At 37.7% G+C, this 15,705-nt stretch overlaps 1 protein-coding gene across 2 annotated transcripts in view; it reads left to right on the forward strand.

The window, feature by feature from the left end:
* Positions 1-15,705, forward strand: part of AHCTF1 (AT-hook containing transcription factor 1) — a 76,185-nt gene that overhangs the window by 54,335 nt on the left and 6,145 nt on the right. For both annotated transcript variants that reach the window (XM_068986603.1, XM_068986604.1), the window contains exons 27-32: positions 288-491; positions 1,144-1,558; positions 6,390-6,513; positions 8,398-8,495; positions 9,452-9,660; positions 11,125-12,964. In XM_068986603.1, the coding sequence (XP_068842704.1) occupies positions 288-491; positions 1,144-1,558; positions 6,390-6,513; positions 8,398-8,495; positions 9,452-9,660; positions 11,125-12,964 (2,890 nt within the window). The remainder of the gene's footprint in view (positions 1-287; positions 492-1,143; positions 1,559-6,389; positions 6,514-8,397; positions 8,496-9,451; positions 9,661-11,124; positions 12,965-15,705) is intronic.

Below are 15,705 nucleotides of genomic sequence, written 5' to 3' on the forward strand. Positions count from 1 at the left end.
GATAGTTAAATAATTTATCTTCTATCAGCACTTTATTTTTTAAGTTGAACTTAAACCTAGGAATAATCAAGGTTTAGAATGATTATGGACGCAATTTTATGTTTTGTAGCCTTATAAATAGAAAGCTCTGAGTAGAATTTTCTGTTTTCTTTCCAGTAATCTATAATAATACTTATTGATGTTTTTATTGAGATGAGAATATAGCCATCATTGCCACTCATTTGGCTCTGTCTGTCCTTATGTAAGTGTCTTTTACAAACACTAATGGTGAATTTTCTGTGTCATAGAAAGCTAAGACTTTGGCTATGTCGGTTACTTCCTCTGGATTTGCCGAGTTCGCTCCTCAGTCCATCCTAAGGTCTGGTCTTCGAACGACACCTTTAGCATCTCCCTCTCTGTCGCCTGGAAGATCTCTTAGTCCTCCTTTACGACTCAAAGAAACTAGAATTTCGTTCATGGAAGAAGGCATAACCACGAAATGGACTGCTGGAGTAAGTTTGATAATAGTTGGAACAAAAGGACTTCTTAATAATATATTAAGCTTCTATCAGTGTAAATGATATCGCTATAGATTTTTATATACAGTCTTGCAGATAGTCATAAAATCAGAAAACATTAATTCAGAGAGAGACTTTAGGGCCTTAGCTAAGCCAAACCTGTCATTTACAGGTAAAGAAAATAGGGCTAGAAGCACCAAGTTAAATTGTCTATAACCACATAGTTACTTGATGGAAGGAACGAGACTGGGATTAAGGTCCGTGGTTGGTTTTGTTTGTTTTGTGCTGTCTTTGTTTTGTAACCTGTATTGCACTGCTGCTCTCAGTAAGTTCCTAGTTTGTTGTCTGGGAGGGTATGTCTGTAGAGCTTCACTGTAGGTTTATAGGAGCCCATTGGTGATTATTGGGCATCTTGCCTAGTCTGTATTTTAGTCTTTTGGAAGTACTGATCTATTACCAATTAGAGAATCATTAGCAGTCATTAACTTTTAGTCATCAGTCTGAGGAGAATGAATTTAGAGTAAGTAAATTTTGATGGAGAAAAGAATTTGGAGATAACAGAGCATGGAAAGGGTGGGTGTGATTGGGATGGACAAGTTAGACTCAGCTGATTTAAAAAATTTTTCTCCAAATCTTTACTTTATAGACTGTAGATGACAGCAAAGCGAAAACATGTATTGCTGCGTCTTTACATGAATGTGGAGCTCCAGCAGAAACTGAATGGCTGAAGAACAAAGATAAGACAACATCTTTTCCCCTGGATAGCCCTGAAAAGGAGCATCAAGAAATGGATGTCAGATCACAGGATACAACTTCACAAAGTTTGGAGAAACTGGATGTGAGCGTAGAAAATAGCAATACTTCCACCAGATCAGACCAGACTACCTTAGAGTATCAGGATGCTCCATTACCAGAAGACTTTGAAGATATTTTGATAGCCTCTAAGTCAGTGAGCTCTTCCACTGAACTGGTTACTAATTTAACTGAACAGACTGAGAAGAACAGTGAGAAAAATACATTTGAACCAGGAGTGACTCCTCCAGAGCCAGAGAAACAAATGGGTAAGGACTCATCCCAGATATTAAAAATGGCCATTGATATCCTTCAGTAAAATTTGGAATAGAAGTTTTTCTACTGAAGAAAAGCAACAGGGTTAAATATTACATGATCATAGCACAGTAGGTTCTAGCCATAGTACACATATCTTATTCTTTCCACTTACAAACTTTGATTATAAATATGTATGAGGTTTGAGAAGAGGAGAATTTAATGTGTGTTCTATTTTCATTCGGAAATGAAATTTAGAAAAGAAAAGTAATGATTAAGGAAGCAATGTCAAATATCAGTGTGACTTAAGGTCTTCCTATAGTTATGAGAAATAATATTACCTTTACAGACTACATTAACTTATCTATCCAGCAGCCTCAACTTTCTAGAAAGCTGTTTAGAAAACAGGAAGTTCATTCTGCTCTCCATCCCTACCTCCAAAATAATCACTAGGAAGTGAAAATAAATGTTCAAAGACCCATGAATTTATTGTCTTTATATTCATTTATCAGAGAATGGTTGAGCCCCTAATCTTGTGCAATGGACAGGGTCCTGTTTTGTGTGTGTGTTAGGTATTAAGGATAAATAAAGTAGAGGATAAAGAATAAAAATGTGCTAGACGTTAAGGATAAACTAAGTAGACGTGGCACTTGCCTGCATGTAATGTAAAGTCTAGTCAGTGAGTGATAGTTGCTCAGACATGCCTGACTCTTTGCAACCCAATGGACTGTAGCCTGCCAGGTTCCTCTGTCCATGGAATTATCCAGGCAAGATGACTGGAGTCGATTGTGGATTAAATCAAACAAGTGTGTACAATGCAGTTTGATAAATGCTATGCTGGGAGACACAGTAGGAACCAATGGAACACAAGAAAGGGGAGAAACTTGGCTTAGAATTGGTGGATCAGAAAACTCAGTCTATTTTTATCTTTATTACTCCTGCACAGATTTAACAAGCTTATTTAAAGATAATTCCTATTTTTAAATCTGTAAAACCAGTGTAAAAATGTGTGTCATAGTGGTTTCTTTGGGAAAATATTTTCTGCCTAAGCTGAACTAAGGTTTCTTAAAACGTGAATCCAGCGAAGTTGGGGCTAATGTTGTCATTATTTGATAAATATACACATTATTAACTGGACATGGAACAACAGACTGGTTCCAAATAGGAAAAGGAGTACGTCAAGGCTGTATATTGTCACCCTGCTTATTTAACTTACATGCAGAGTACATCATGAGACACACTGGGCTGGAGGAACCACAAGCTGGAATCAAGATTGCCGGGAGAAATATCAATAAGCTCAGATATGCAGCTGACACCACCCTTATGGCAGAAAGTGAAGAGGAACTAAAAAGCCTCTTGATGAACGTGAAAGAGGAGAGTGAAAAAGTTGGCTTAAAGCTCAACATTCAGAAAACAAAGATCATGGCATCTGGTCCCATCACTTCATGGGAAATAGATGGGGAAACAGTGTCAGACTTTATTTTTGGGGGCTCCAAAATCACTGCAGATGGTGACTGCAGCCATGAAATTAAAAGACGCTTACTCCTTGGAAGGAAGGTTATGACCAACCTAGATAGCATATTGAAAAGCAGAGATACTACCTTGCCAACAAAGGTCCGTCTAGTCAAGGCTATGGTTTTCCCAGTGGTCATGTATGGATGTGAGAGTTGGATTGTGAAGAAAGCTGAGCACCGAAGAATTGATGCTTTTGAACTGTGGTGTTGGAGAAGAGTCCTTTGGAATGCAAGGAGATCAGTCCTGGGTGTTGTTCATAGGAAGGACTCATGTTGAAGCTGAAACTCCAATACTTTGACCACCTCATGCAAAGAGTTAACTCATTGGAAAAGACCCTGATGCTGGGAGGGATTGGGGGCAGGAGGAGAAGGGGACGACAGAGGATGAGATGGCTGGATGGCACCACCAACTCAATGGACATGGGTTTGAGTGAACTCTGGGAGTTGGTGATGGACAGGGAGGCCTGGTGTGCTGTGATTCATGGGGTTGCAAAGAGTCAGACATGACTGAGCAACTGAACTGAACATGTTATTAATTGCTCTAAGAATTTCAGTTCAGTTGATCAATCATGTCTGACTCTTTGTGACCACAGGGACTGTGTGGCACACCAGGCCTCCCTGTCCATCACCAACTCCCGGAGTTCACTCAAACCCATGTCCATTGAGTCGGTGATGCCATCCAGCCATCTCATCCTCTGTCATCCCTTTCTCCTCCTGCCCCCAATCCCTCCCAGCATCAGGGTCTTTTCCAATGAGTCAGTTCTTCGCATCAGGTGGCCAGAGTATTCGAGTTTCAGCTTCAGCATCAGTCCTTGCAATGAATATTCAGGACTGATCTCCTTTAGAATGGACTAGTTGGATCTCCTTGCAGTTCAAGGGACTCTCAAGAGTCTTTGCCAACACCATAGTTCAAAAGCATCAATTCTTTGGCACTCAGCTTTCTTTATAGTCCAACTCTCATATCCATACATGACCACTGGAAAAACCATAGCTTTGACTAGACAGACCTTTGTTGGCAAAGTAATGTCTCTCCTTTTTAATATGCTGTCTAGGTTGGTCATAACTTTTCTTCCAGGGAGCAAGCGTCTGTTTATTTCATGGCTGTAGTCACCATCTGCAGTGATTTTGGAGCCCCCCAAAATAAAGTCTCTTACTGTTTCTACTGTTTCCCCATCTATTTCCCATGAAGTGATGGACCAGATGCCATGATCTTAGTTTTCTGAATGTTGAGGTTTAAGCCAACTTTTTCTTTCTCCTGTTTCACTTTCATAAAGAAGCTCTTTAGTTCTTCACTTTGTGCCATAAGGGTGGTGTCATCTGCATATCTGAGGTTATTGATATTTCTCCCGGCAATCTTGATTCCAGCTTGTGCTCCTTCCAGCCCAGCATTTCTCATGATGTACTCTGCATATAAGTTAAATAAGCAGGGTGAAAATATACAGCCTTGACGTACTCCTTTTCCTATTTGGAACCAGCCTGTTCCATGTCCACTTCTAACTGATGCTTCCTGACCTACATATAATTTTCTCAAGAGGCAGGTCAGGTGGTCTGGTATTCTCATCTCTTTAAAAATTTTGCAGAGTTGTGATCCACACAGTCAAAGGCTTTGGCATAGTCAATAAAGTAGAAATAGATGTTTTTCTGGAACTTTCTTGCTTTTTCGATTATCCAGCGGATGTTGGCAATTTGATCTCAGGGTCCTCTGACTTTCTAAATCCATCTAGAATTCACAGTTCACGTATTGCTGAAGCCTGGCTTGAAGAATTTTGAGCATTACTTTACTAGCATGTGAGATGAGTGTGGTTCTGTGGTAGTTTGAGTATTCTTTGGCATTGCCTTTCTTTGGGATTGGAATGAAAACTGACCTTTTCTAGTCTCGTGGCCACTGCTGAGTTTTCCAAATTTACTGGTATATTGAAAGCACTTTCACAGCATCATCTTTCAGGATTTGAAATAGCTCAACTGGAATTCCATCACCTCCACTAGCTTTGTTTGTAGTGATGCTTCATAAGGCCCACTTGACTTCGCATTCCAGGATGTCTGGCTCTAGGTTGGTGATCACACCATCGTGATTATCTGGGTCGTGAAGATCTTTTTTGTGTAGTTCTTCTGTGTATTCTTGTCACCTCTTCTTATCTTCTGCTTCTGTTAGGTCCATACCATGTCTGTCCTTTATCGAGCCCATCTTTACATGAAATGTTCCCTTGGTATCTCTCATTTTCTAGAAGAGAGGTCTAGTCTTTCCCATTCTATTGTTTTCCTCTATTTCTTTGCACTGATCACTGAGGAAGGCTTTCTTACCTCTCCTTGCTATTCTTTGGAACTCTGCATTCAAATGGCTATATCTTTCCTTTTCTCCTTTGCTTTTTCACTTCTCTTCTTTTCACAGCTATCTGTAAGTCCTCCTCAGACAGCCATTTTGCCTTTTTGCATTTCTTTTCCTTGGGGATGGTCTTGATCCCTGTCTCCTGAACAGTGTCTCGAAATTCCATCCATAGTTCTTCAGGTGCTCTATCAGATCTAATTACTTGAATCTATTTGTGACTTCCACTGTATAATCATAATCTAAGAATTTAGGACTGTCTTTGTAAATAAGCATATCTTTAGAAGTTCACATACTCTTTTGATGTGCTGTGTTCCACTAAAATATTTGAATGGTAACTGTTTGATGAGGATGTTATTGGCAGTATTTTCACTCATTTCAGTTGCTCAGTCATGTCTGACTCTTTGCGACCCCCTGGACCTCAGCACACCAGTCTTCCCTGTCCATCAACTCCCGGAGGCTACTCAGTACTCAGACTCATTGAGTCAGTAATGCCATCCATCCATCTCATCATCCTCTGTCATCCCCTTCTCCTACCTTAAGTTTTTCCCAGCTTCAGGGTCTTTTCACATGAGTCAGTTCTTCACATCAGGTGGCCAGAGTATTGGGGCTTCAGCTTCAGCATCAGTCCTTCCAATGAATATAGTGTTTTCATTGATTAGTCCTAAAATGATGAGGCAGTCTCAAATAGACATTTTTATTGTTTTGTGGGGGGGATTATATAGCACAGACTTTAGAGTGAAATCGGCTAGATTTGTATCTTACTAGCTCAGCTAGTTGCTAACCTGTTAAGCCAAAAGTATTAGTTATAGATGAAAGAGGGGGTTGGGGTGGGGTTTGGCCTATGCTCAGAGAATTAGAAGGAACTGGTAGTCTGATGCCAAAGGAATAAACTAAAAGTATACAAAAAAGCAGACCCAGCAACTTACTAAAAAGTAATAAGCCAAGACTGTAAGTAATTGCTAAACATTTAGTAAATAAATATGTTCTTAACTGTATTATTTACAGGCACTTTAGAAGATGCAGAAACAAAGGATGGCTTAGTTGTGGAGGGTGTACTTTCAGAATTAAATCACTTAAGCCCCATTCAAGGAGTTGAAGCTTCTCTTTGTGTACCATCAGTCCCTGAAGAGTAAGTTTATAGAGAAAATTTCAAATATTGATAAAGTTTAATGAAGCTGTGAAACAGTAGTAAATATTGATATTTGTTCCATGCATAGATTAACTCTTATTAGATCTTTCTTTGTCTTTGTCATTTCCATTTTGGTACTGTATCTGTTATGTAAGAAATTCATTTGCACAACTCTGTTATTTAGTAGTTATTATGAAACGATACCAGATGGTTTCCTAAAACATAGAGACATGATAAACTGAGGCAGAACTCTTTAGAATCACCAAAGAATATTATTTCTGTTGAAAAACAGAAGTTTCACTTACAGCCACATATTCTTCCATGCTCTCCCGCTTTCCGTGGTCTCAGTAATCTGGTATGTATCCTGTAGCACCAAGGCAGACCATAAGGGAAGTAGTTCAGAGGCAGTATTGATCCTTGCCATTTGGTTGCTACAAGACTCAAGTTAGAAGTTGTTGTTTTTCAGTGACAGCTTGAACTATTATGCTCCCAGTTCTTCAGTTTCATTTGGCGCTTACACATTCAGCCAGCATACTAGGGACGTAGGACAATGCTACTTAAAGTGTGGGCTAGTAAAGTTGATGCTCATTACTGAAGACTTTATGGTCTGCAACAAGATAGCAGCTTCTATTAACATACTTATCAATAGCCTTTTTGGAGGTTAGCTGAACTAATCATTGAGGTAATTGATTGACCTGGCATAAATTCCTTATCTCATTGCAAGACTGGACACATTGTATACCAGCACTTTGGAGTAATGCTGTTGTAGAGAACACAATAAAAAGTTGCAGCTTCATTTATCAAGAAGTTGTAAGGGTATAATTTACTAGGATTAACCCACATAAAACATGACAATTTTAAGATACTGTAAATGCTTCACTGTAAGTTCTGAGAGTGATTTCACAGACCACCCATAAAAAAATCAGTATTATAATCATCACCTCTCATACATTTAACTCAGTCATATTCTTCGCTTCTGAGAGAGAAGTCGTGATAACTACAATCTTTGCCAGTCCTTCATGGAAAAGGAGGGAGAAATAGTACGAAAGGATCATCAAGATTGTTATTTAATTCTAAGGTTTTAAAATTTAGTATAAATTATAAGGGGTTCAATGGATTATAACAACAACAAATCAAAAAGCAATCACTTGATCAGAAATTTGGCATTCATCAGTGACAATCTGGGCGAATAGTCAACATCTTGGCAAGCTAGTTCCTTTTTAAATGTAAACTTATTTTGTTGTTGGTTCTTGGTTATCCTTACTGTAAACACTGTGATTGAGATAAGTCTTACAAATATACCTATAAATAAATGTGTACATATTCCAAATGCATACTTTTTCTTGAACTTTATAATTTATTTGTCCCATTTTAAAAATCAGCATGCTTTAGCTGGCTTCAGGGGAAGGCCACCTCAGAATACAAAGGGACCACTGTCAACTCTTCGTAGAACTTTTGTCAAGTAGATTAATAGAGGTTACATTGGTCTCCCATTCTAAGTCATTTATCATACTTTTTCCAGTTGGCCTTAAAATAGTGAATCTACTAAGTATATAGGGAAAATGTCCATAATATTTGATGGATTTATTTGAAGAATGTGACCACCAATAATTAACCGACCAGCATTTTAAAATCATTTTATTTGTAGTTTAACGTTATGCCATTGTTTTCAACAAAGTAAAATATTAGAAAATAAGAAAAATAAATACAACATTACTTGTTTCTAAATTCACTTGTAAATTATATCGTTGTATTATTCAGAATGTACTTGCATTGTATAGTCTCTGAACCTTGGTTTTAAAAGTAGGAGTTGGGGTAGGATTAAAGCAGGTCAGAATAGATGGATCTTCTTACACACTGAAGTATATGTTTCTCTTCCTGAAGGGAACCCCTCACCCTGAAGTCCACAGTACCTGTTTTAGACGAAGGACTGGTCTCTGTTGAAACCTGTGCCTCTGCAGTTAGAGCAGGTAACAATAAATGTCTGTATTATTTTGACTTCAGAATCATTTCACTTTGGTGTTTTGTCTAGAGAGTGTTCTTTTCTTAGGGCAAAAGAATCTGGCTAACAGTCCAGACTATTATCTGTCATGCCTCTCTAGTTGCTTCCCGAGCTAAAAATAGGATTCTGAGGAAGCGTGGTAGCTATCAGAGCAGATGGTTGCTTATAAAACGCTCTGTAGTTCTAACAGTAGAAGGTCTTAGAATGGTTTTTGTGGACATAATTAAAGAGGAAAAAAGTAAATTACCAGTCCCCACCCAAGACTGTATACCTGTTTATTGACCTTCTGGGTTTCAGGTATCTACACAGGGTTACTTCCATATTTATTCTGTGTTTGTGATAACTTAACAGCCAAGATTGGCTTAGTGTTATTAGAAAATAATCACAAATGTCTGAATTTGCTCCAGGGAAGATTAACAGATATATGGAATTCATTTGACGTTTTTTTCCCCAGTGAATTTTTTTTCTTCTTCCTTCCTTCCTTTTTTTTTTCTTTTTTTTGAGTGTCTCCTCTCAGTTAGACACTGGCTATTCAGAGATGAGTTTGTTTTGCTAATTCATTTCTGCAGTGAATACATCTTTGCATGTTCTGTGTCAGTATTTCTTTCACATAGATTCCCAAACATGGCCTTGCTAGGTCAACAGGTGTGCACAGGTTTTTAATATTTTATTGTTTATATTTTATCTTTTTGAAAAGCAAATATGTATTGTCTAAACTGAGTGAGTGGATACTGATGAAGGAGGAGTATTGTATAGATCCTCATAGGCTTTTCCTCTTCAAAGACATTAGAAACGTTTTGACACTCTTGACAGTTGTTCAAGGAAACATTAAGTGCAGTGCAGCCTTTCCTCTTCTGTTTGCTTCCCCAGTTGTGTATATATCTTTTTTTTGTTTAGCTTCAAACATGGAAGATTAATTCTCATTTTTTTTTTCAGCTGTGACCAAAGTCCCTGGTGATAGTGGAAGATCTGGGCCTGTTACCTCTGAAAGCCCTGTGGTCTCTGAACATAGGCTTGACCAGGAAGTAGAGTTGAACTTAAAAGAAGATCGTGAAATAGAAGTTGATGTACTAAAAGCAAGTTTTGACTTACCAGAAGAAAAGGCTCTAATTTCTGATGATCCTCCTGATACTCAAGAAATTCATGTAAAAATAATAATTTTCTATTTCTTTGTCAGTCTCTCAGTGTTGGTTTAGTTAGGTTTCAAACCATAGCTCTAATATAATGTATTCATGTATTTCACTACTATATAGAAATCCCTTTATAAAAATTTGTGTTTGAAAAGGTATATAAAATACATTGTGGAATTATAGAGATCATCCTTTAAGAAATTGGTGTCATGAAGACCAAAAGACTGTTAAAGAAGTCACAGTTTTAATAATTTTCACTCAGTATCCAGTTCAAATGAAAGGTCTTTTAGCCATATGAAAACAAATATTAGCTACTCTTGAAACATGCATGACATCAAAACTATCTGAAAATAGTTGAGTACAGTTAAATAGAATTCTCTACCATCTCCCCTCCCTTCATACTTGGTTTAAATTCTTATATACTCCAGAAAGGTGGGATTTTTTTTGCTATTTAATATGACTTACATTTCCTAAAAATCCCACCAGATCTATTTTATTATCAATAAGTAAGTTTTGCATGATAAGTGAATTTAAGGTAAAGACAAATAATCTGTTCTGATTATTTATGATTGTATAGTAGTTGGGAAGTTTAACTCATAAAAATGTCTTCGTTATCCATGTTCAATTTCATGAGTATTCTCACTGTGAATTAGATGGATATAGTCCCTTTTCCTTCAGCCAGGAAGCTAATAAAATTTGTGGGCATAGTGTAAATGGGAATCCTCGTTTCTGGGTATTTCCAGTCTTTCAGTGAATGTGTGGGTAGTGGGAAAATGTCATTGTTTAGGTGGGTGGTAATGTTCTACCTTCTTGGTCAGGAGATCTCTCTGTTACTTTCTGCCTCCTCCTTTTTCTCCCCTTCCCTTACCAAAAGGTAAATGCAAGGACCATTCCTTCTTCCACCAAACCCTTGCAAGAGAGGTACTGAACTTGAAAGCCTTAGGAATTTCATGGTTTATGCAGCCCCAGCAAAGGGAAGAGGATTGAGTCTAGCCCAAGGGAGCTTATGTAGGTGAACTCTTCTTCAACCTTATGGGGATCATGCTATTTAGGAAGTGTGGTTAGTTAGGTAATTTGGGGATTATCATTAGAACATAGTTTGGGGGTTGTTTCTTTTTCTCCGGTTCATTTTTTTTTCCTTGGGTGAGAATAGAATAAATCCTTAATTATTGCAACTGTTAGCATCATAATAATTTTTAACATTTTTGTTAAGACTGTCTTTTTTAGCCAGGGAAATGTAGACTTCTACTTTAATTCCATTCAGAATTTCGATCTTTTTCTATCTAGTTATTTTGACTGAGTGAGAAAGTCTGATTGCTTAAATGGCTGTTTTAATAAAGTAAACCCATAAGTATATGCCATATTGATGTAGCTTATGTTTAACAATTCATACACCAAGAGTGAGATGGTCTTTTAAAAAATTTATGCTTTAGGTTAAAATATATACGTTAACAGTCTCTTATCTTTAATTCATTTTAGGTAATTGAACATGAAAAGCTTGAAGGTCAAGATTCAGGACAAGAGGCTAGGAATCTTTCATTTAATGAGTTGTATCCCTCAGGAACTCTTAAGCTTCAATACAATTTTGATACCATTGAGGAACAGTTTTGTGACTTACCTGATAATAAAGACTCGGCTGAGTGTGACATTGCTGAGGTAGATGGAGAGCATTTTGTGGCACAGAGCAACTTTACCTTGATTTTGGAAGGTGAAGAAGGAGAAGTAGAGACAGATGACTCTGCAGCATCTGATGTGTTAGCTAAAGCAGCTAATGCAGCCACTGAGGAAAAGCATGTATGCAGTGAGGAAAGTGCTAATCACAGACATGTTGCAAATTTGCCATCTGTCGTAACTAGTGATCAGGAGTCCCAGAGGGTGGAGACATTACCATACGTGCCTGAACCAATTAAAGTAGCAATTGCAGAAAATTTATTAGATGTAATTAAAGACACAAGAAGTAAAGAAATTACTTCAGATACAATGGAACAGTCCATTCAAGAAAACATACCTTTAATAAGCCAAAAGGTCGTGTGTTCCACCAAATTGGCCAACTCTACAATTAAGACTGTTCAGGAAACAAGTACAGTGACTATAAATGTCAGCGAGGTTAATGACATGATTTCCTCCAGAACTCGCAAGAGAGGACGTGTCCAAAACCTGAATGTCAAATCAGTACAACAGGAAGAACCAGCAGCTGTTGCTACTCCTGAGATGCTGGGGCTTTCAGTTACAAAGAAAACTAGGAAAACAAAAGAAATTGCAGGGGCTTTGGAAAGTGCCTGTTCTGATGACAAGGGAGTATCTCATAACCAGCAAATACCTCAAAATTCTATTACTCCTAGGAGAGGAAGGAGAAAAAAAGATGTTAATCAAGACACATTAGAAAATACTAATTCTGTGGAACAAGAATTACAAGTTATTACTCCAGGTAGGGAATTAAGAAGGTTAAAATCATCTCAGCTATTGGAAGCAGCAACTGAAGAAAGTTCTTTTAGAAAAGAAGTTAAGCTTTCTTCTGCTACAAAAAGGACTCCTAGAAGAACTAAATCTGTAGAAAATCTGGAAAGTGTTGAAGTTATAAATGATCTGAAAGTCAGCAAAGTAGCAGGTCCTAGCAGAAGTACCAGAAAATTGAGAAGTACTCATTTGGAAGCTTCTGAAAGTGTAGAATATAAACAAGAGGGGGAGTCCGCTGAACAACAACTGCCTATTCAACGTAGTAAAAGGGTTAAAAAGAAAGAAGTTAGTGCGTTGGATGTTATAGATGATTCCAAACTTGGTTCCTCCCAGTTGACTATTCAAGCAGATTTTGGTACGCCTGCTACACCTAGGAAACGTGGTAGACCAAGAAAAATCAATCCACCTGAAGATGCAGAATCTAAGGCTGTTACAGAAGCAGGAAGTCTCAAGAAGAGAGAAGGTCTCAGCATCCAAAGGAGAGCCACAAGAAACACCCCAGCGAAAAGTGAAAATACTGATGTCGGAAAACCAACTTTAGAAGAGTCAGTTTTCATGCCAAATGAGGAACTTGCTGCAGTGATGAGCTCTAAGAAGAAGCTTACAAAAAGGACTCAAAACCAAAGCCAAAAACGTTCATTACGTTCAATACCAGAAAAGTGCATAGATGAAGAAGAAATGGCACACAAAGAGCCAGATGACCAAGAAGAAAAATTGCTTGCTACAGTTGCTCTGACTAGATCTTCCCATAGCACACGGACTAGGTCTGGCAAGGCCATCTTGTTGCCGGACCTTTCTGAACCAAAAAATGAGTCTTTTTTATTTTCTCCTCCTGTGTCAAAGATTCCAAGGAAAGAGAAAGGTACTTTTATTTCTATTTGAAGAATAATTTCCATTTCATTTAAAGTCTTCAGCTTAAACTTAAATCGGTTTAAAAATAATTAGATTTTAAGGCACTATTGGATCATATCTCCTAAAAATGTGTAGTTACAAGGAATTCCCCTCCCTTCTGAAAAAAAAAGTTTGATCTTTTAATAGTAAAATATTAATGTTTTAATTTTAAAGTTTATTTTTAGATTCAAGAATTTTCTGCTTCACTGTGACTTTTTAAATCTTACATAGGTGTAATTTTTTTTAGAATAGGATCATTTCTCTTCATTCTGTCCTTATATCATAAGTGACTTGGTTTTGGTTTTTCCCCAGATAGAACCTTCATTTTTGTCTCATATTCCAGATGATGTCCACAACTTCAAATTGTTTTGAAGGGAAGTAGCAGTAGATTATCTTGATTATGATACAGAAATTATTTAAGTCCATATTTCTTGTTGTCCATGAACTGGCAAGGCTACATGCCCGACCTCCCTCACTGATGATACGAGCTTTTAATTGTCTTGTTTGATAGGTATAGTTCATATCGTCTCAGCAGGAATGAAGTCTCTTACTCTTTATGTATAGTGTGTCTGTTAGTTGCTCAGGCGTGGCCTAGGCTTTCCCATCCCATGGACTGTAGCCCGCCAAGCTCCTCTGTCCATGGAATTCTCCAGGCAAGAATACTAGCGTGGGTTGCGAGGCCCTCCTTCCAGGGATCTTCCCAGCCCAGGGACTGAACCCAGGTCTCCTGTCTTGCAGGCAGATTCTTTACCACCTGAGCCACCAGGGAAGCCCATGTGTAAAGCAGAGATATGCATAAGTACATACACAGATACACAGTATATTTGTGCTTTTAAGATTTCTTGTTGGGCAGAACTCAGTGAGGGAGACAGTTAAGAAAAAAGATCTAAAAAGGTGCTGATAAAGCAGATTAGGGACTTGCAAGTAAAGTGGGTGACTGTTGTTGTACTAAACTCTTGCATGTATTTTTTAATGCATTGGTGAACATCTGTATAGTTGCCTCCTGACAAAGAGAAAGATGAGTCATTTAAAAATCCACAAACTAAAATTTGTCTCCAACATTCGCTGTGCAAAAACCTCTTTAAATATATTGTATTCGTGTAAGTTGTTATATTGCATAAGAGCCTAGAAAAGGATGCCTTGCCATAGATTTGATCATTTGTTCTAAAAATGAATCTGTAGTTATTAGGAATTCCTTTTTCCCATCCCATCCGCCATTTTTTAGTACATTTTGATTTTTATTTTGGTTTATTAGGAAACCAAAGTGTGGTTATGCCTATCTGTTAGGAAAGTGTGGTTATGCCTGTCTTTCCATGGAGGAAAATGAAATGACCAAATATGTGAGATTTTAGCTAACTTTACTAAGCTACTGTGTTAGATAAACGTTAACATGAAAAAGAGCAGTGAATGGTAGAAGAATGTCATTAACAGTTCTTTTTATACTTTTCTCATGACTATCATAGCCAAACACCTCAATAATTCTGATCTTTGTTATCTTTACATTCTTCATCCCTATACATAATTAACTAACTTTTTTCTATAATAAAAATAATAGATGCCTGCCACAGAAAATTAGAAATTAAAAATATTTAATATAGCTATCTAGAGGACCACTAACCACTGTTTACATCTGCTTGTATATCCTTCTAGCTGGATATATAGTTTGTTTTTTTATAAAACCCAATGCACAGTAGTTTGTGTGTATGTATACATATTACTCCTCCCACCTGCTGCTTATTTCATGAGCATTTTTCAGATACTGGAAAATAGCCTCAAAAACCCTGAGTGTTCTTGGTTTTCTGTTTTGTTTTTTACATATTGATAATATGTAAAAGTTCACGCGTGTAGCATTTCAACTCACTTCTGCGCCACAGATAGCTCAAACATTCTCCTGGTAGGTGTTTGAATCATTTTCAGATTTTCTAGTATTAAAAATGAGCACCTTCTAGGACGAGTTAGAGGTAAGAAGTTTGGGACTTACATCTCTCATTTCTGCCTCTTAACTAGCTTTCTGAATCTTGTTTTCTCATCTTCGTAGTGAAGGTAATAATGCCTACTCTGCAGGGTCCTTGTGTGTATTCACTACTCTAACAATGCAATTGCTGCCAAGATTCATCTGCGTTCTTACTTTGCTCTTAGATTATAGGTTCTACACTGTTAAAATTCCTTCTTGTCCCTTGTGCCTACTGACTTTTTTAGGGAGGGATAGGAGGTCCAGTGTTCTTGCCTGGAGAATCCCAGGAACGGGGGAGCCTGGTGGGCTGCTGTCTATGGGGTTGCACAGAGTTGGACATGACTGAAGTAACTTAGCAGCAGCAGCAGCAGGAGCTACAGAGAAGAGTGGATACAGGAATATATGATTAGAAAGCTGGAGGCCATCCTCTGTTTAATTGAAACATGTCAAAGAAACACATATCTTAGAATCACTAGCTGAAAAGAATGTACAGTTTGAGATTTCAGTAGCTTTTCTGTAATTCCATTACTCAGCAGCAGATATTTAAGAAGGGTTTGCTTATATGGCTGAGTCTATACTACGGTATACATTTATCAGTTCATTTGATTCTCAGTATAACCCAGCGTAGTTTAGGTACCATTGTTCATTCTTTTTTTCCACAGTGAAGAAATTGAAACAGCACCCATGACACCCAGATAATGAGTAAATAGTGGTGTCTTGGAGCCCATACCCGCTGGCTGATGAGAGCCAATTGCTAA

Source organism: Capricornis sumatraensis, chromosome 14 (assembly GCF_032405125.1).
Source record: "Capricornis sumatraensis isolate serow.1 chromosome 14, serow.2, whole genome shotgun sequence".
Lineage (NCBI taxonomy): Eukaryota > Metazoa > Chordata > Mammalia > Artiodactyla > Bovidae > Capricornis > Capricornis sumatraensis.